Below are 21,979 nucleotides of genomic sequence, written 5' to 3'. Positions count from 1 at the left end.
TGGAGACCTGATATCAGTACAAGCACTTCCTTATAGTCTTCTAGATTTCTTGACAGTACTGTGGACATCTGATGCTGCTATTTATCTACACAGTGAATCACAACTGTCTCATGTACTAAAGCACGCTATTGGATGGATGGCCAGAATATTATGGCTGATAGTTCTGGGAAACTGCTGTAGGTGATATGGAATTTGCTCTATTTCATTAACTAAGAACTATTTTATTTTAAAGAGATCTACAGAAGATTATGATTAGTCTGAGAGCTAATTCTGCTACTGTTTCCATATGAACACCTGCTTGTATTTTGTCAGAACCAACACAGTTTTAAATTTCTGTATTTGACACTGGTTTCCAACACAACTTGCATTAATATCTGTACTACTCAACTTGTTAGTGTATAGTGTTTGGGTGCCAAAGGATTCCATGAGTTTCATTGTGAGCTTTCATTTTGCTGGTGTCCATGTGGTTGAAACTGTTCCAATAAGCAAAGTTACCATGAGCATTAGGAAATGTATCACTGATAGCTGGATTCGGAGATGATCACAGCGATAGAAAATCCTGTCAATCTGGTCAGACTTACGTTAAGATATCTTCTGAATCAGTTATGTGATTAATGTAAAAAAGAATGAATAAAAGAAATGATCAGGAGAAATGCACATTTGACGAGATCTGAAATTATCATGTGTGTGTTGTGTTGCTGTCTTCAGTCCAGAGACTGGTTTGATGCAGCTCTCCATGCTATTCTATCCTGTGCAAGCTTCTTCATCTCCAAGTAACTAATGCAACCTATATCATTCTGTATCTCCTTAGTTATTCATCTCTTGGTCTCCCTCTATGATTTTTACCCTCCACACTGCCCTCCAATACTAAACTGGTGATCCCTTGATGCTTCAGAACGTGTCCTACCAAGCGAGCCCTTCTTCTAGTTAAGTTGTGCCACTCATTAGTTACATGATCTACCCATCTAATCTTCAGCATTCTTCTGTAGCACCACACTTCAAAGGCTTCTATTCTCTTTTTGTCTGAACTATTATTCGTCCATGTTTCACTTCCATACATGGCCACACTCCATACAAATACTTCTGTGTGTCTCTTGTATGCACAGTATATGGACTGGTGCTGACTGCATAGCAGTTCTTTTTTGGCTGGTTTTATGCCTTCTATGTTAATAGGTATAATCATTAACTGTGGCCCTGAAAAGGGCTCAGGTATATATGTTTCTGTTGTGAAAGGATGAGCAGTCAGATTATTTTGATCATATTCTGAAGTTGCCCAGGTTACACGCGATTACTTTTATCATTCCGATCGCAGATCATTGCAATCTTCTTGGAGGCTTGTTTCATGTGCAAGTTGTGACATGCGCCGACCAAAAATAGAACAAATGCTTCTCGCCATCGAAAGACCACATTTTAAATACAGAAGTGCTATTTTGTTCATCCAGATACCCAGATCTTATCCACAGAATTCATGGAGGAAAAGAACTATGAAATTCTTATTTTAGAAATAGTTAATTGCACCATTACATTACTTAATAAATCACCTGGTGCTGAATTCACTGTTAACAAACCATCCAATTTTCAAAATAAACATGTGCAGACTGTGATCGGTGATTTCATCATCCATAGTACCATTTGGGGCTATGATCATGAAGATGAGAATGGGACAGCAGTACAAGTGTGGGCAGAAGCAAGTCACCTGACTTTAATCCATCATGCTAAACTGCCTGGATCTTTTAACAGTGGCAGTTGGAAGTGAGTTTACAATTCTGACCTAAGTTTTGGTTGTACCAGTATCAGTCAACAATGTGTAAAATCTGTCTGCTCCTCGATACCAAACTCGCAGCATAGACCAATAATGTGTCAATTATTTGCTGCCATAAGACCATAGAAGGTATCTTTCCAGAGAAGGTTTAATTTTAAGATGGCTGATTGATTATGATTTGTGGAATTGCTGGACATTGAAGTATCTTATATAGAACCAATACGTGAATGCTATGACACCTTCACGGCAGCTGAAAAGAGATGTTCGAGAATGTCTATTCCTTGCGGCTGTCGAATATCTTATAGCCCCGGGCTTACTTCACACCAAGCCACCCCAATCTTATTTCCTGTATAAGGGAGGCAAAAAGGGATAAGTGGATAAAAACTATAGAAAACTTGGATCTGAAAAGAGACAGCCATAAAGCTTGGAGACTTCTGAGACACCTAAACAATTATCTGACTAAGACCATTACACATCATAATATCACTGCCAATCGAATAGCACATCAATTACTGATGAACGGGAAGCCAACACACAAATCACAAAAACAGAAATTGCAAAGAGAAGAGCAAGAGGAGAATAATGACCTTACATCCTCATTCAGCCTGGAAGAACTACAGAAGCCTATCAAACAAAGTAAAACAAAGGTAAATCAGCTGGCTTGGATGATATACGAACTGAGCAAATCGAACACGTCGACTTAAATAAAAAGAAATGGATTCTTCAACTTTTGAATAACTGTGTAAGCAGAAACCAAATTCCAAAGATATGGTGGAAGAGTCGAGTGATTGCTTTGCTGAAACCTGGCACAGACGGAAATGATCGAAAGAATTTTAGACCAGTCGCACTGTCATCTTTACAAATTGCTGGAAAGACTGATTTTGAATCGCCTATCACCTGCAATTGACCCCTCACTTATACCTCAGCAATCTGGATTTCGTCCAGGTGAAAGCTGTACTGGACAGTTCTTAAACCTCACACAGTTTATAGAATATGGCTTTGAAGCTCGGAAGGTGACAGGAGTGGCATTTGTCGGCTATCAGAGGCATATGATACGGTCAATCACCGGGTACTACTAGTCAAGGTCTACAATCTGACCAAAGATTTTGGACTAACAAGACTCATCGCCTCCCTTCTGCAGAATCGCAGGCTCTTCATTGACTTTCAAGGACAGCATAGCCGATGGAGATTACAGAAGAATGACCTTCTGCAAGGAAGTGTTTTGGCTCCAATTCTGTTCCATGTATATACAAAACGACCAACCTATAGACCCCAATGCCAGGAGCTTCTTATATGCTGACGACTTCACTCTAGCCACCCAAAGCACAGATTTTGAATCAGTGGCAAGCAACCTCATGAATGCCCTTGAAGATCTGTTCAGATACTGCAACACAAACCAGCTTAAACCAAACTCTTCAAAGACCCAAGTGTTGAGAAAAAAGGAAGCCATATGCAAGTCGAAAATAGTATGGTTGGGGGTTGAACTGGAACACTACGAGACTCCAAAATATCTAGGAGTGACACTTACTAGATCTCTCACTTTCAAAAAGCACTGCATGAAATGCAAGTCAAAAGTCTCCACCAGGAACAATCTCCTATGGAATCTGTCCAAATCACAGTATGGTAGTCAACCTGAAACAAGCTGAACATCTGCAATGGCACTATGCTATTCTGTGTCAGAGTATGCCTGTCATATTTGGTATAATTCAATCATGTGAAACAGGTGGATGTAGCTGTCAATGAAACCTGCAGAATTGTAACAGGTCACTTGAAACCCACTCCAGTTGAATGGCTTTACCACCTCACAGGAATAGCACCACCACCTGTTCAAAGGGAGATAGCTGCAAACAAGGAAAGTAAGGTAGTGGAACAGGAAACTAATCATCCTCTGTATGGGCATGAACCGCATCTGCAACAACTGAAGTCAAGAAGAGTTTCCTTAGGACATCAAAGGAACTTATAAACACTGCTGAAAAAGCTAGGTTACAACTATGGAGGGCTACAACCTATCTTCCCCCTGGTTGTAAAAGAGTTGTTGAAGCTTTACCTGCAGGCCATGGTGGGGAATGGACAACTTGGAAGTCCTTGAATAGAACCTGGCAAAATGGGGATATACTGATCCAAATAATATTTGGTGTGACTGTGAAGAAGAACAGACAGTCTGGTACATGCTTCCTTGTCGATTGTGTCCAGCCTCCTGTACAGAAGATGACCTTCAACAAGCAACAGAAAATGCACTGGAAGTTGCCAAGTTTTGGTAAAAAATAATTTAATCATAACTGTGTAAAATGTATGTACATGTACCTGTATGTTTCTGACATGAGAGTAATAATAATACTACAAATACTTTCAGAAAAGACTTCCTGGCACTGAAATCTATACTTGATATTAACAAATGTCTTACTTGATATTAACAAATTTCTCTTCTTCAGGAATGCTTACCTTGCCATGTCCAGTCTACGCTTTATATCCTCTCTACTTGAGCCATCATCAGTTATTTTGCTTGCCATATAGCAAAACTCATTTACTACTTTAATTGTCTCATTTCCTAGTCTAATTCCCTCAGCATCACCTGATTTAATTTGACTACATTCCATTATCCTCATTTTGCTTTTGTTGATGTTCGTCTTATAAGCTCCTTTCAAGACACTGTCCATTCCGTTCAGTTGCTCTTCCAGGTCCTTTGCTGTCTCTTACAGAATTACAGTGTCATTGGCAAACGTCAAAGTTTTTATTTCTTCTCCATGGTTTTTAATTCCTACTCCAAATTTTTCTTTTGTTTCCTTTACTGCTTGCTCAATATACAGATTGAATAACATTGGGGATAGGCTAAAATCCTGTCTCACTCCCTTCCCTGCCACTGCTTAGCTCTCATGCTCCTCGACTGTTATAACTGCCATCTGGTTTCTGTAAAAATTATAAATAGCCTTTCGCTCCCTGTATTTGACCCCTACCACCTTCAGAATTTGAAAGAGAGTATTCCAGTCAACATTGTCAAAAGCTTTATCTAAGTCTGCAAGTGCTAGAAATGTAGGTTTGCTTTCCTTAATCTATCTTCTAAGATAATTCGTTGGGTAGGCTTAGTGGATATGAAGAGTAAATGGGTGAAATGGAGAAGATTACTTGTGGGAAGTGGAGCTCAATAGCAGCGAAATAATTTTATGTTCTTGCAACTGCTTTTCCTGACTATCTTCCTACCTTCTGGTAAATTCTGCCTTGATTTATTTCATATAATTCTATCCTATTAACCAGTCAGTATTTGATATTACAGTTTTTCTTCTCCTTGTAAGGTTTTACCAACCTGTATGTTAATTTAAGATGAATGTGAATAGAATATAAATATTAAACGTACATCCAGTTTATCTCATAACTACTAATGTTAATCATTGCATGAATTGATTAATATTTTAAACAAACAATTCAAAATGGAATGTTAGTAATATTTTAGTCTTCAAAGAGGAACAACTGGAGTAGGACTGAGGGTACAAAATATTAGAAAATCTTGTTAGATGTGTAACTTTTTGGAATTCTCGACCAAAATAAATAAGATGCACACAAAGAAGCAAAAGACATAATTATCCTCATGCAGTACTTCCCATTACCTTGTTAACAAACAATATCCTGTTGATTGTTTGTTTACCACAACCAACTTCACATAAAGAGATTTCTTTACTTCCCTCATTGTGTCTTCAAAACACAAATTAAATATCAGTGATGGCAGCAAGCAACATTATGTTACACTTCACTGATTTTGACCTCACTGACTTCTCCAGAGACTTTTTTTAAACAAAGTGAATGGATAGTTCTTCTGTCCTTGCAGTTTAAGTGCAAAAAATTATTTGTTACATTTTATCAAAACCTCCTTCAGATCTATGTGTGCAATGTATGATTTCTAATTTTTCTTAAATATAGCTCGTTATTGAACACAGTGCTAAAATTACTTCTAAGTGATACTGATTTTCCTGAAAATGACCAGAACTTCTTGTAAACTACTTTCAGTTTTACATTTTTCAATAACATACTCTTGTGAATAGTTTTGACTGATATGTAGAGTGGACATAGGTGACGACTTTCCAGGTAGAATAATGGAGACCACAAATACCAATAATCTGCACTTTATTGGAAGATGGAAGCACATGAAAACACATGCATTTATAAGTCATCAGTTATGAACTGAGGCAAATATTGTCACTGCAGCAGAGCTGTAGCACTCACCAAAGAATCTCCTTGCTGGATTCCACGACTGCTGCTAGGTCATCACAGATGTGATACTTGACAGATCGTGCTATAATTTTCAAATCTGTGTGCTCTTGCTTTCTTTGAAAGTGCAATAATTATATTCTTTTTCAAGATGCCATGGAACTTTCCAAGTTACATATGTTTTGTTGTTGTAGTATGCTGAAAATGGCCTTTAGGATAGAATAATGACTAAGTTGTGATTGTGCATGCTCTCCTAGTTTGTAATGTTTTACATCTACATATGCACACATAGTACACAAACCACTGTATGGTGCATGACAGAAGGTACCACTACTAGTCATTTCCTTTCCTGTTCTACTTGTACAAATAGAGCGAGGGAAGAATGATTGTCTATGCGCCTCCGTATGAGCCCCAATTTTTTGTATATTCGTTCTTACACAAAATGCCTGTTGGCAGTAGTAGAATTGTTCTGCATTCATCTTCAGAAGCTAGTTCTGTAAATTTTCTCAATAGTGTTTCTTGAAAAGAACATTGTCTTCCCTTCAGGGATTCTCATTTTGGCATTTATCCGGTAATAAATATGCAATCAGTCTTTTTTTTACGATTTTTTTCAACCATGAACATGTTTTCGAGCCATTGCAGGCTCATCTTCAGATGGAGGAGTTACAGGAACATTATGTTGTGGACCAAGTGTAGCTAGATGCAGTGCTGGTGCTGCTGGCGAAAATGATGGAAATTTAGTAATAGGTGACGAAACATTTACGAATCTGAAACTTTTTTATTGTATCTGAACTCATAATCTGTTCAAGAATTCTGCAGCAAACAAATGTCAAGGATATTGGCCTGTGGTCGGCAGGCAATGCATGATTGTGTCCAAGATTTGCAGTCTTTCTGGACATTTGGACAGATGAAGTAGTCTGTGAGAAGCTTCATTACTGGACAAATCCCAGTATGTGAAAGCCCAAGTAATTTATTGAAAATAGTTCGTCTCATGGTGTCTGATACCAGTAGATAAAGGCAGTTTTGGGAGACATCACATAGTACTTGTTTTGAAGAGCCAAGGATGTTGCGATGTTTGATGTGCAGTCACTCTGTGTTGCCGTCTAGGAATTTACATAATGTACATGCTCTAGCTATGCTGTTGCAAGTTTGTCAAAATCAGTATCTATTGAGATCGAGTTCATCTGTGAAAGGAAGCCAGCCATGACTGTGTCCACACCATGTAGACATGGAACATTGATTGTGAATTGTGCAGTGTAAGTATAAATGGACGAAATACCATAGGCAACAGTCTTTTGCAGAGTTTCAAATAGAATCCAGTGATGGGTGATAATTCATATAGACTGTCAAAGATGTGCCCTCATGTCATCTTTGAAGTATTGTATTGCTTTCGACAATGCCAACAGTTCTCTGTCATAGGCCAATCACTTATGCTGTGAGTCGGTCAGTTTTTTTGGAAAAGAAATGCTGTAGCTGTTGTGTGCATGCTACTGACTGTTGAAGAACAGCACCAGTCACAAAGTTGCTCATGTGCATGGTGACCATCAGCTGGGTAGTGGATGAGCTAGGGTCTTAGCCTGAGAGAGACAGTTTGTAATTTTTTCAAATGCTTGTCGGATCTGTGGGGTCCAGTGAATAGTCTTTTTGCCTGAGATGTGTTTGCTTGTAAACGCATCTGTACGAGGTACCTGGATGGTGGCAGCATTAGGCAGGTATCTACAATAATTAATTATCAAGCTGAAAAATCAGTACAAGTTGTGAAAGGCCTGTGAGTGCAGCATGTGATGTTTAGCTTGTTAAGGTGCAGACCAAACGCAGTCATGGCAAACCAAATGACCAAAGAAGGCAACCTGAGACTGGCTCATCTGACACTTGTCATAGTTGATCGTGACACCAAGTTTGTGTAAAGTATCGAAAACTGGTTTGGTGTGGTCTTGTTCCTTTTGGAAGCAGAGAAAACTAAAATGTCATACAAGTAGGTGTAGCAGAAGGGAAATTTGAAAAGAGCATTGTCTATGAATCTTTGCCAGGTTTGGCTTGCATTTTTAAGTCATTATGTCGTATAAAGAAATTCATACAGTCGTAAAGGGATTATGATTGCAGTCTTTGGAACATCCTCTGGGTTCATAGGAATCTACAGACATGCTTTCTTACAATTCAGCTCACTGAACACTGGGGTGCTTGTCAGATAATGTGCAAAATCTGAATGTTAGGGATAGGCTAAGTGTCTGGTATCATATGGGAATTATAAGGACTGATAACCACCGTATAGGCTATAGGTGCCATCCTTCTTAGGTACAAGATGAATGGGCAAGACCCAAAGACTATCAGACTGTCTAATAATCCCAGTTTGTAATAACCTCTTTGTAAAGAACTTAACCACAGTAAGTCTGTTCAGAGGTAGCCTACACACTTAGGGTGGGCCTAGGGTGGTGTTTGTTTTATGAACTATACTCTTGTTGATAGCACACATGGATGATGGGAGATGGGAAACATATATGGGAGGTGCACGGGCACTAGAGGAGCAACGCACTTGACTAACCTGTACAGGTGCTGATGAAACTGTTACAGTTGGCTATGGTGGTGTGTGTGTGTTTGTTGCCGTATGTCCTGCATCTGTTGATTCATTTGTGAGGGGGAAAAATTAAATGATCAAGCTGTTCCAAGTATATATATGTCAGCAGTTAGCACAAATTTTATCGGAAGTGGCGTGCTTTTCTTCACATTGGTGAAATGTTTCCTTCAGTACGTCGAATTATTGCTGGGTGGTACATTGTAATTCCGCTGATGATAACAGGCAGTCTTTTGATATCTATTGACTGTGTTTGTACATATCAACAGCACTAACAGTTTGCGAGAAGAGGTACATAGTCATTGGTTACATGGGGGATGATACAGCACTGATAATTCCATTCACAGAACGTCTGCTTCTGTGACGTAGAAGAGGTCCACAAGCCAAATCAGGACTGAGGCAAGATGTCTTAGAACTTCAGACCCCAGTACTGGTTTGTGACATCAGCAATGAAAAATTTCCAAGAGTACATGTCTTCTAAGTCGAAGTGAAAGCTTCAAGACATGTTTCCATACACTGCAGTGGATGAATGATTCACTGCAAGGCACTGGTTGTAGGTACATGGAATAACACTCACCTCATATCCCATGTCAACGAGAAAATATTGGTGGCAAGTGTGACCCAGGATGTAGAGTCTGTCACAAGAAGATGGTGTGCAGTGAGATTGGCTCACATGTCAAGGTAGTAGGCGTCTTGAATTGGGGCAACAATTGTTCTTCCCATTTAGGTAGTCTCAGGATGCCTTTCAGTTGTGAGTAATAGTGCCAGAACAACCAAGGAGCCAACAGAGGCGTGTTTGTGTCTTTTTGTCAGGGAGCTGATTGCTGTTGCCAACCAATTGCCTGTTTGTTTTGGCTGGCCGATGGTCACTGCCTGGGTGGGTGGGAGTGACGTCATCCTCAGCAGCATCTGTGTGTGCTCAGAATTGTTCAGCTGCCTATTGCTGCATGTCAAGGCATGCTTCCCAATTGAGGCAGGACTGGTTGTTGTTGTTCAGTGAATTAAGACATTGTTGATGTTGTAACAGGGCTTGAAGTATGTCTGCCAAACTTCATTTCTTCTCTTGTGGCTCAATCTCTTTCAAGATAAGTGCTCATTCTCACCTGGGGAGGTAACTTCACAACCCACACTGTCTTTGCTATGTCATATTTGTTGGTAGCTGGAGGTGACAAAATAACATCACTAATGAGATTTGCATACTTACCAAGATGGCACAGTAATGTGACGAACATGGAGCTGATGTCAGAAACGCCATGACTGCCACATAGTTGTTTTGGCTGGAAAGAAAGTGTTTGTGCATGGCCCAACTGAGTTGACTCCATTTGGCAACGTGAATAAATTTGGCAGAACCGAATGTGACACAGTAGGTGCAACACATCGAGTGACATTCGATGTGTGTCCATGACAGTTTGTTGAAAGATGTCTCATTTGTTTATCGAAGAGTGGCATTCATAGCCAAAGTCACCCAGAAGGTCGGTAACTCCAACATATTGCTCAGGTACGTAGAGGTCACAGTTCATATCACCAGCACTGCACAAGAAAATATCAGTTTCACATTTAAGCAGAGGCAAAAATTGTCACTGTTGCTGCCGAGCACTTAACTCAACACCGTGTAAGTCACTGCCTTGTAATTGCTTAACTTCAGCACTAAGGTTGTGTGATGACTCCATTGTTTCTGCAAGCAAGATGAGTCAAAGAACATAAAATAGTTTATAGCTCTTAGTGTTGTTTGACGCGGGGTCACCAATGTAGATTTTCAAATCTATGTGCTTTTACTTTCTTTGGAAGTGCAATAATTATACTCTTTTTCGAGATGTAATGGATCTTCCCCAGTGACACATATTTTGTTCGTGAGCTTGTATAATTCTTGCTCTGTTGTGTGGTATGATACCTGTGGAAATACACTGATATTTCATCAATATCTGGGCAGTCTTGCCTTGTGTGTTTGTGCAAAACTTTTTGAAATACAGAAAAAGAGTATGGGATTTCCCTTTCATCTTCATGCCCCATGTCCTTATTTTCAGTTGGCCAAATTTTTTTGTGGCAGGTTTAATATTTCTCCAAGTATTGTTTCCATTTATTCACCTTATTTTCAGCTTCCATTTCCCAACTATATTTTTCGTCTCTAGTCACTATACTCCACAAAGTGATTGTTTAGCATATTTGTACAGAATCACATTACCCTTTTTCAATTATGCATCGTATTTTGTGAAATCATTTCTCCATTCAGTCTTTTTTAGCTTCTCTACATTTCTAGTTAATATCGTTTGTCAGTGACATAAAAAAAAAGGTTGAAAGTGAATGGCACCAGTATACATTTTTTCATTTCTTTACTGCAAACAATATTTCATGCATTATCCAAGGGCATTTTCTGTCTTTTTCAATCGTAATCCTTTTCTACTGCATTTCATCATATTTTCCTGAAATGTGCTCTTTAGTTTTCATTTCTTTTAGCTTGTCTAGGTTCCAACATTTCAGTCAATTTCTCTGTAACTTCTTGAATTTTAACAAGCGTTTCATAAATACTAGTGTGTCAGTGATATTTTTTCACGCACTTGCGCTACATGACGTCAGAGCGCACAAGGTGTTTTTTTGGTGATGTTGTTTTTTAAGTTTGCTATAATGTTATGTAGTTTCTTAACGTTGTTGGATTCTTCTGGTCAAGTAATTTTGGCAAGACTGAAACTAATAAAGAGTTTCCTTCATTATACACTACACTCATTCTATTTATGTGATGTAGGTCCATGCCTACATAATTGATGATCTCTGACTAAGGATTTTCAGGCTTTTAATTGATTGATGTAAGTCTGTGGCAGTTCTAAACAGTTGGAACAATGAACAACAATGGCAAATGATAACTGTCTGATAATGGAATAAATCTGCAGACTTCAGAACGAAATAGAAATGTTGCAACTGCATCTTTCAGAAGATACGAACTTTGAGTGTATGCTGAACAAAAGAAATGATATTGATTCAACAATGCCAACACAGTGCAGTAAGGCAACATTGTCAGAAATGTTGACCACACCACAGCAAGAAACAGCTGTGGATCTACCCACTGGTGTCAGCAATTCACACACTCAGTGGTTGCAATTATGAACATTTTCATTCATGCCTTTCCAGCCACATACGAGGTTTGCAATAAGAGAAAATGTATTTCAACAACAGAGAGTGACCTAAACCACCAGACCTCGGCATCGATGTCAGATGTGATGGTGAGCTCACCTACAGAAGGAGCATATTGCAGACTGAAGGAAGTTCTAATTTCTTGGTGCATGAAGGCAGTAGACATCAGCATCAAGCAGGTACTGTACCAAGAGAAGCAGGGAGGTAGGACCCTGTCAGAATACTGGTGACATTTACGCAGCCTGGTAGGGTGTTCGGCAGTCCCTAAAAGGTTACTGTTACAAATGGCAATAACTTCCAGCAGAAGTAAGGACTGTCCTAGCCATATACAAGGAGAGATAAGCTGACAAGCTACTACATGCTGTGGACAGAATCTATGAGATGCGTAAGCCAGCTGCAACGTTACAATGATGTCGACAGATTCCACATATGATTACCACCATGATCAGCAAATTGAAACCGGAGCCATAACTATAAACAGTGCCACAGTCACACCATGACATGCAACAAACATTTCAAATGAGGTTAGAGATTTGAAAGCTATTCTAGAGGACCTGAGAACACAACTTTGCAGGCAACAGCGTGACAAGTTAACATTAATCAGGTGTGAAAATGAGCTAGGCGTGAAACACGAAGCCAGGAAGAGGATGTACATAAAGTATGTTGCTACAGTAAATATTTTGAGATGCACGTCACCATGTTTCTACTCAAAGAGCCGAGGTACATGCAGTAACAGTGCAATGTTTTTGTGTCAGCAACAGCAGTCATCACCGCATACATCTCCTTTTATTTTGAAGAAGTTGTATGTATTAGAAAAGCATACAGCCATTAGGTTTTTGGTTGATACTGGGTCAGACATCAGCTCGCTTCCTGACAGCCATGCACCATGCAACGAACAAGACATATAGTCATGTGTGAAAGTAGTGAATAACACTGTGTTTAACACATATGGGCATAAAGTATGCAAGATTGATGTGGGTTTCTTCAAACAGTTTACATGGTCTTTTGTGATAACTGATATATTGGACCATTGATTGGGCACTGTTTTTCTAGCTCATTTCACATTGACAGTCGACTTACAGCGAGAACATTTATTAAATTTGACAGACAACAGTACTGTATCAGGTACTAAAAGAGGTACGATGCCTGAGAAGCTTCAGGCGATTGGCAACTCTGTATCTGAGGAGCTACATAACGAAGAGAAAAGTCAAACTTCTGGATAACCAGGCAATATTAACAATGGATAATCAACCAGAAAGGCTCACTGAAAAGAAGTTAAACATAGTACGGTACTTTATATTCATACCATGCTGAGGCAGTCAGTTTCATGACTAGCACAGAGAGTTGCACCAGAGAGGCTGGCAGAAAAAAGGTGATATTTAAATAAATGTTAGTTGGGAGTAATTTGCCAGCCAGATAGCCAGTGATCTTTGTCCCTACACTTGGTATGGAAAGACGAACAGATAATGGAGGCTGTAAGGGGTTCACCAGGCACTAAACTTGAGGATCATCCCACATAGGTATCCAGTACCCAAAATAAAGGACTTCACATGTTCTCCGGTCAGTGCGAAAATTTTTAACATTCTCTACTGCAAGAAAGCTTACAACAAGATACTAGTAGCTCCAAGAGGCATTCTGAAGACAGTAATGACTATGCCATTCAAGTTATCCAAGTTTTCCTTTGTGCCTTTTGGCCTTCAATAATGCAGTACCAACTTGGCAGCATTTTATTGTCAAAGTGATAAAGGCATTGGCATTTTATTTTGCTTATCTTGATGACATTTTGATGTTCACACTGGATACTCAAACACATGAACACTGTCTGTGTCAAGTCTGCAGGTGACTCTTTGATCATGGAGTGGTGTTAAACGAAAATAAGTGCATCATGCACAAGAACCAAGTCGCTTCCCTTGGACATACTGTGTTGTCAGAAGGTACATTGCCTCTGCCAGAGACGATCATGGCAATACAGTCTCTGCCAAAACTGGTGAACTATCAAGAGCTGAGACAATATATGGGAGTAATAATTTTTTTTTCAAATCATCTGCCAGCAATGGCTGATGTGCAAGAACAACACATTGGTGCACTCAAGGGACATGATGCCAAGGGTCAGTGACTGATTAGGTGGACACCAGAAATGAACAAAGCATTTAGTGATCTACAAGCAAGCCTCAGCCAGGCAGTGATCCTCACTCAAACCAGTACAATATGCACAGCTAGCTATTGTTGTAGACGTGAGTCAGTCAGCAATTGGGGCAGCGCAGAAAGGGCAGTGGTAGCCACGCAGTTTTCCTCCAGGAAATTACAGGTATCAAAGCAAAAATGGAGCACATATGACTACGAATTGTTGGCAATCTATGAAGCAATTAGATACTTCTGCCTGCAAACAGAAAATAGATGAGTGACCGTGTTTACAGACCACAGACCAATAACATGTGGCTCTAAAAACACTAGTGATAAGTTCTCCCCGAGACAGTTCCATTATATTGAGTTCATAAGCCACTTTACGACATATTATGTAGAAGAAGTGCAGAGAATTTGATGGCTGACTATTTTTCACATATTTGTGAGAGTTCAGAGATTATAGACTATGATAAGCACAGACTGTGGATTCAGAACTGCAGCAAGTGTTAAATGACCCTTCTACAAGTCTGAAATTTGAACAAATTGTGGTGCCTAACTCTTAGCTGAAACTGTGGTGTGACATTTCTTAAAGCAAGCCAGGACCATTCATTACGGAGATGTTCTGAAAGACTGCATTTGGCAGTGTCCACAGCCAATTGCACCCAGGAGTTAGTGCTACAATCAAGTTGCTGACAGAGCGCTTTGTGTGGCCTGCTATGAAGAGATGTGCACCTTCGGGTATGTTCCTGCATTCCTTGTCAGCAAAGTAAAGTGGGCTGAAATGTACTCTTCCACAGCCAGAGAGTTACAGGTATTTATTTACAGCCATAGATAGGTGTACAAGGTGGGCAGAGGCAACTCAAACAGGCAGTATATCAGTCAGTTCTACAGCGAGGATGTTTCTATATATGTGGATTGCATGACTCAGATGCCCCCTCCATGTTTTGACTGATCAAGGATGTCAGTTTGAGTCGATACTGTTCCTAGAGCTGGCCAAAATGTGCCGTTTCCATTGCCACCACATGACTAGCCATCACCCAGCCAGTAATGGTTCGGTGGAACAGTGGCACAGAACTCTGGAAGGAGATTGATGTGTCATCAAATGAGATGGATAGAAGTGTTACCATTAGTATTGTCAGGCCTGCGAACACCTTACAAACTCAGCATTGGTGTGTTTGTGGCTGAGATAGTTTATGGTGAACCGCTACAGTTTGCAACAGACTATTTAGTACCAAATTCACTGCCAAACCCACCGGACATCACTGCATGAATATACATTGTCCACTGCCTTCCCATGATGGCACCCATAAGGTGTTTGTGCACAAAGACTTACACAATTGCTCTCACATAATGTTATGAACAGACTCAGCCAAGTCATCCTTACAACCACTGGATACCAGCCCTTTTAAAGTGCTGGTTACGTCACCTCCACAAACCACAGCTCCCGAGAGATCCAACGCACACAAGAGACGACCATCAGATTAAATTAAAGTATCAAGACAGCCCATGGGCCCTGCACTTGGGGGGGGGGGGGGGGGGACACAGGAGCTGTGTGGGGCTGTGATATTTTCTTGTGCATTTGTGCAATGTGATGTCAGAGTGCATGAGATGTTTCTTTGGTGGATGTTGTTTTTTATCTTTGCCATCATGTTATGTAATTTTTAGTGTTGGCTAATTCTTCTTGTTGTTAAATAATTTTGACTAGATTGGGCCAGATGAAGAGATTTGTTCATTCATTATATGCTATGCATATTTTATGTATGTTTGTAGGTTCATGTCTACATTAGGTTATTTTCGCTGTAGTCGTCAACACCTGGATAATGCCTTCAGTTCTTAGCTGCATTACATAATCTCTATTTCACCAAAATATAGGCAGTCTGATCTTTTTTAGATCCCCTGGCATCTTCATACATGTATCCTTATTGATGCAAATTTAGACAGTGTGTTCTCAGTGATTAAACTGTGACCAACACAAAATTATTTTGATTTTTCTCCTCTCTTGTTTTGCCAAAACTAAAAGCTCCCATTTGTTTCTGTTCTATTCGTTCACCAATGAGTACATTCTAGTCTAATTGAAGTCCCACTTGACATATTTTATGATTTCAGTAATATTATCACTATCTTCTTCGCGTTCACTGTCATTGTCATTTGTGATGTCATAGATATGCATGCTTTGTTTGATCACAATATGTACTAGATATCTGTTCAATTTCATCATCAGTGTTCTTTCTGTTTGTAACAAATAAAACTTTACTGTCTATTTTCTGATTCATTACTTTTTTTTACTCCTTCTATACAATTAAATGAACCAAAAACCACCTTCTTCTGGTCACCACATCTCACTGATTTCTTTTTCTACCTTCAGATTTTCTGGTTTTTTGCTCAGCCTTAGAGTTATCACATTTCACATTTCACATAATCGCAATAATCACCATTCTCTTTTTGTCAGATAACTCCTCCTGAGTGGTTCCTGCCTGGAGATGTGAATCGTGGACAATTTTAACTTCAGAATATTTCATCAAGAAGGAACCCAGCAAGTCATTTTTGCCAGAGAACTTGGGTAAAATATTGTAAAATCACTTAAATAAGCAGGCCTATCATCAGGAAGCTGGAACTAACATGGATTAGACTTGACTGTATCCAACAATGTAACTTCTATTGTAAAACAATGGCAATAATAATAATAATAATAATAATAATAGAAATAATAAAAGTAAGATGCTTGTGGTAGTTTTCAAGTCATATCATGATGGATTACCTTCCACAGAGTTGAAAGCTATGGTTTCCCGAAATTTTTGTAAAAGGATTTTGAATAAGCGTGTGTTCAAACAAAAATATAAAACATGTGGCCTGCTCTGGTCTTAAGCAACTTAACAGCCATACATTATGACTGCTCTGTCATCAGTATGTTGGTAATCTCTGGTAATCAAAACAATAGCTACTCTGAATGTCTTCTGCAACTCCATGATGGGTGAGTGGAGTTACATAGCACAGATCATCTAATGCCTGCACATTCTGATAACAAAATGACCTTGTACAGTATTGGGATTAACAAACCAACATCTAACTTGGAGAAATGATGACTGTTTTGATGCTTTGCAGTTGAGATACTCTTGTTTGAAATTGTGCTGCCAAGGCAAATAATGAGATACAAAGCCTTGGAACTTGATAGTCACATTATGAGGATCTTAGGGTACTTGAAATAAAGAAATTATCATGATTTATCTGCAGTATGGGCGTGACATGGTGATCACCGATTACATTTAAAATGCCTTAATCTAGTGATGTGTCCCTCAAAATGAGTCACTTAATCTCAAGTGGTCGGGACCTTGATGTATATATTACCACCTAATGTGTCATAGCTTTTGTAACATATTTAACAATTGTGTTATGATGTTATGATTAATGCTCTATACATTTGAGGAATGCATACTTTTGTACAGTTCTTATTGGTTTATAATTTATACTTACAAAACTGGTTGTAGAGCTGGTGCTCTCACTTACATCAGTGTACAAATGATTGTCTCATTCCTCTCACTGCATGATAACATAAGGTTCCATTTTATTTAATTATCTTCCTTAAAATGTGAAAGTATGATGCGTATCATTTTGATGTACAAAGAGTGAGGTTCAGAAAGTTTGTCATACTCATGATTACTTCAGTTGTCAAATATAGCACCAAACTTTTTGTTATGTAGAGAGCATCCAACAAAAGTTTATTTTCTTGTCTTGCAGAGGCAGCCCGTGTGAAGAACTTCTGTGCAGTTTGTCAATCTGAAGCAAGTGATGAAGAAAAACTGGTACAGCTGGGAAAGCTCATGAGAGAGAGCCATCAAAGTCTGCAACATTTGTTTGAGTGCAGTCATCCTTTGCTGGACGAAGTTGTTCTCTTGGGAGAAAATGTGACACTGGGGTCTCGACTAACAGGAGCTGGGTATGTAGCCATATAGGTATAGTTTATAAAGTGCTAAGCTCCTACAGTCTTTCATACTTGTTTTCATATTTGTTTTACAGATGGGGTGGCTGTACTGTTGCTTTAACAACACAAGATTCATACAAAAAATACATAGAGAAATTGAAAACCAGTTTCTATGCCAAACACAGTGAAATACAAAATATTGATACACTTGTATTTGCAACAGAACCAAGTGAAGGTGCTGAAGTTTATGTAGTTGCTTAAAAAGAGGGGATAGAAATTATCGATAGCATTCCTGTTTAATTCTGGAATGATCACTACGCTTACCTTAATCAAAGGAAATAATATGGCTTTAAATGATACGCATATATATTTTCATAAAGTACTCTATGCACTGAAGTAACTGCTATTATGAGCCGTGCCATTAGATAAAATGCTCTTATTTATGAAAATCATGTATACTTCTATGTGATGGCAGTAAAACAAATTTGAAACACTTTCAGGTTAGAGTATAGCTGAGGTAGTAGAAAAAAAGAAAAGGTAATTTTTCTTCTCAGTGTCTGTTCCACAGTGTATACTGCGAACCTTCTTAAAAAAAAATCAAACTTGTGTCGAGCTTTCCACTATATTTTTACTGTGTATGAGATATGCAGAAAGGTTTCCCTCTAAGGTCATCAATAAGTTACGTGTGTTTCCACTGAGTGAAGAAAGAGTGATTGATGATGCACTGGACTCACATTTAGGAGGAGTGGTGATCAAACCCTTATGTGGACATCCAGGTTTAGACTTGTCATGATTTCTCTGAATTACTTGAGGACAATGTCACAGTAGTTCCTCTGAAAAGGCCACTGCTGATTTGGCATCCAGTCCTTGCTCACTCTGAGCTTGTGCTCTGAGGACATCATCAATGAAACCAGTCTCTAAACCTCCTTTTAAAACCTTAGAGCAAGTTATGTTTGCATGAACTTTGCATGATCTTTAAATTTTGACATTGTGTCCACTCTGTTTTACTTTGAAGTTTTTGTTATTTACTGGCTTTATCATGTTAAATATAAATTATTTTAACACTTTAGGAGTAACGAAGACCACTCACTGAATAGCAGAAGTGGTGAGTTGCCCACAGACAAAAGAAAACAAAAATTTGCCAGCTTTTGGAATAAATCCCTTTTGAGCTAGAGTACAAACACACACACACACACACACACACACACACACACACACACACACACACACACACACACACACGCGCACGCATGCGTGCGTGCGCACACAGGCATGCAAACCTGTGTCCATCCATTGTATGAGCTGTGTTCAGGCAGCACATCTCCTTTACTCCTGAAGTATTTGCATGGTGCCAGGACTTTCCTCACAGTGATTATTTTAAGCAGTTTGAGTACAGAGGTTTTGCCTTTCGTGAATACATGAATTACCAGATTTTCTGTGCAGACTTATTTACTGAACCCATTTGCCACCATATCATCACTCTGAAGATTAATTTCCTCAACATTATGTTCATGGTTCAGTGCTTCATTTGGTACTTGAATGCTCTATGTAAAGTAACACAACACTCCTATGTTGCACTACTTCTAATTTTTGACAAAATAATTTAATTGGACAGATAAAAATCTACTCACCAAGCAGCAGCAGGGAAATGCACACGTGAAAGACGGTTAATTCTAATTTCTATTTTTTAATTTATTCTTACTGTTCCCTTTCTAATGACTGTTTCTGTTATTTGTTTTGCACAGTAATCTGCTGTTTTCCAATCTTTCTGGATATGTTTTTCTCAGTTGCAATCCTATGGTGGTTTTTGACATTCCATATACTTCACAAGTGTAGATAATCTCATCCTTTGTTGTAATATCTGTGTTCCTAATCTGATAATTATTCCTTAGTTTTGGTAAGGTGGTTTTAATTTTTTAAATTCATGTTACCATTGCTACCACTTTCGTGTCAGTAAATCACTGAGATACATAATGTTCCTCCCTTTTGTGTATGATTTGTATTATCAGAACATTAGATGCCTGCATGTATGAAAATGTAAATTTTCTTAGTGGTGTGTCCCTAGCAACAGCCAGATTGGATGTAGTATTCAAGTAGTAATACACATGTGAAATGTGGTGTACGTGAGGGGAGAGTTCTTGAGAAAACATAACAGAATAGAAAACTTACTTATAAACTGAATTGTAATTACAAGCATGAGTTTCAAGCTGATTTTTTCAGTTTGTAGGTGTGATAGAATCTACCTCTGTTAAAAAATCACAGCTAGTCTATGTTACGTCAGGGGAGTAATGATAAATATGAAGTCCCAAGTATAAAACACATGAAACTTTTAAGTTTGTTGGATAGACACAGCTATTATTAAACTGTGAATGTATGTAAATAGAGCTGGCAGATCATTTTAGTTGAAAACCAGGAAAATTGTGAGCCTGATTTGTGGTTTTGAGTGATATTTTGTTTTGAGATTGTTTGTGACACAATTTGTATCTCCATATGTAAACTATCTGGATTCAAATAAAGCATAATTATCATGTATTTGAATAGAATGGTACAAAAATAAGTTAAAATGTTGTAACGTATAATGGTACTCATTCAGTGTGTAAAAGAAATGTTATAGATAGAAAAATGTAAGTTCATTGCATTAAATTCATTTCCTGTATGAAGATGTGATGCAAGAATATCTTGGCCTATGGTGAATTGAAAATTGTCTTGTTTTTGATCGTAATTAGGTTTATTAGATCACCAAATTTTTTTATACTAGTGTAATAATTGTTTGTCCTTCAGATGATGATGGTGGTGTTGTTGTTTGGGGGGTCTTCATTGCAAAGACTGATTCCTGTTACTCCCATTGTTTGTGACCCTGCCTCTGTAAATCATGCAATCTCATGAAGAAACGTTAAAACATAATTTGTAATTATCTGATTGGTGAGCAGTGTAGGTATCAATTATATATATTCTCTCTCTCTCTCTCTCTCTCTCTCTCTCTCTCTCTCTCTCTCTCTGTGTGTGTGTGTGTGTGTGTGTGTGTGTGTGTTTAAACTACCGTATGATTATACGTTACTAGTGAGCATTTTGTTTTACAATGGATGATGTTAATATTTCTTGAAAGATTTTTTTCTCTCTATGGATACAAGAATTTATTTTGCTTCATTTTGTAATTGTGTCAATGTTTTCAAGACCACATTGTGTTATCTTCTTTGTCAAAGATCCATATTTGCTTGGTGTTTGAATTGTCATTTCTGTGCGTTGGCAATAAGTCAGAGGGCTATTGAGGTGGTTTAAAATAATGATTATGACACTTATAAAGTTATCACACAATCCACATGTGTCTGAAACTTATGTGTGTTAAATCAGCCATCAAACAGTGGAAAATCCAGGATACCTGGAACCTACCTTCCTGTATAAAAGATACCAACCATTTCCTCCACTGACCCTCCACAGTTCCTGTCCTTTTACCACACCATCCTAAGCCAACCTACTCATGTGCCATCTAGACGAATCCTTCCTAAAAACCCAGAATCCTAAACCCCTCACCTGGTTTAGATTCATTGATGACATCTTTGCTATCTGGATCGAAGGTGACGACACCCTATAGGTGTATAGAAAGGCCACACATACTGATCATTATCTGCATAAAGATTCAAACCACCACCCTAGACAAAAAAGAGGTGTAATGAAAACCTTGGTAGACAGGGCGTAATAAATTTGTGAACCTGTTTATTTAAAAGATGAGATTGAACATCTACGGTCAACTTCCGTGAATAATGGCTATTCTAGCAAGGGTTTAGATCGAGCACTTCACTCAAGGCAGAGAATCAGGAGCAACGACGAACAACAGTCTCCCAAGGGCAAAGTTTTTCTTCTGTTCATTAGTAAGGTCACAGATCGCATTAGGAAAGTTTTAAGCAAGTATGGGGTGGAAACTATTTTCAGACCCACCAGGAAAATAAAAGAATATTTAAGATCGGAAAAAGATGCACGACACCCTTTGACTAGACCGGGGGTATATAAATTTCCTTGTAGTTGTGGACAGGTTTATATCGGTACCACAAAGAGAAATGTGAACACCCATCTTGTTGAACATAAGAGGAATTGGCGCCTGGGTCACGCAGATAAATCAGCTGTAGCGGAACATGTTAACCAGGAAGGTGATCATGAAATAAAATTCAGCGAGACGAGCATCATATCAAAAACCTTGCATTATTATGCACGCATGTATAGAGAGGCTATCGAGATTGATAAACAACATAATAATTTTAACAGGAAAGATGAAGGTGTT

At 38.7% G+C, this 21,979-nt stretch overlaps 1 protein-coding gene across 1 annotated transcript in view; it reads left to right on the top strand.

Moving 5' to 3' along the window:
- The window catches only part of LOC124612594 (N-acetylgalactosamine kinase), an 87,134-nt gene extending 66,738 nt beyond the window's left edge, over positions 1-20,396 (top strand). Inside the window, exons 9-10 of the mRNA XM_047140877.1 lie at positions 17,520-17,718; positions 17,799-20,396. Coding sequence (XP_046996833.1) covers positions 17,520-17,718; positions 17,799-17,964 — 365 coding nt within the window. The 3' untranslated portion in view covers positions 17,965-20,396. The remainder of the gene's footprint in view (positions 1-17,519; positions 17,719-17,798) is intronic.
- The last annotated feature ends 1,583 nt before the right edge of the window (positions 20,397-21,979 follow it).

This window comes from Schistocerca americana, chromosome 4 (assembly GCF_021461395.2).
Source record: "Schistocerca americana isolate TAMUIC-IGC-003095 chromosome 4, iqSchAmer2.1, whole genome shotgun sequence".
NCBI classification, from domain to species: domain Eukaryota; kingdom Metazoa; phylum Arthropoda; class Insecta; order Orthoptera; family Acrididae; genus Schistocerca; species Schistocerca americana.
This window is presented reverse-complemented; position numbering and strand designations above follow the sequence as displayed.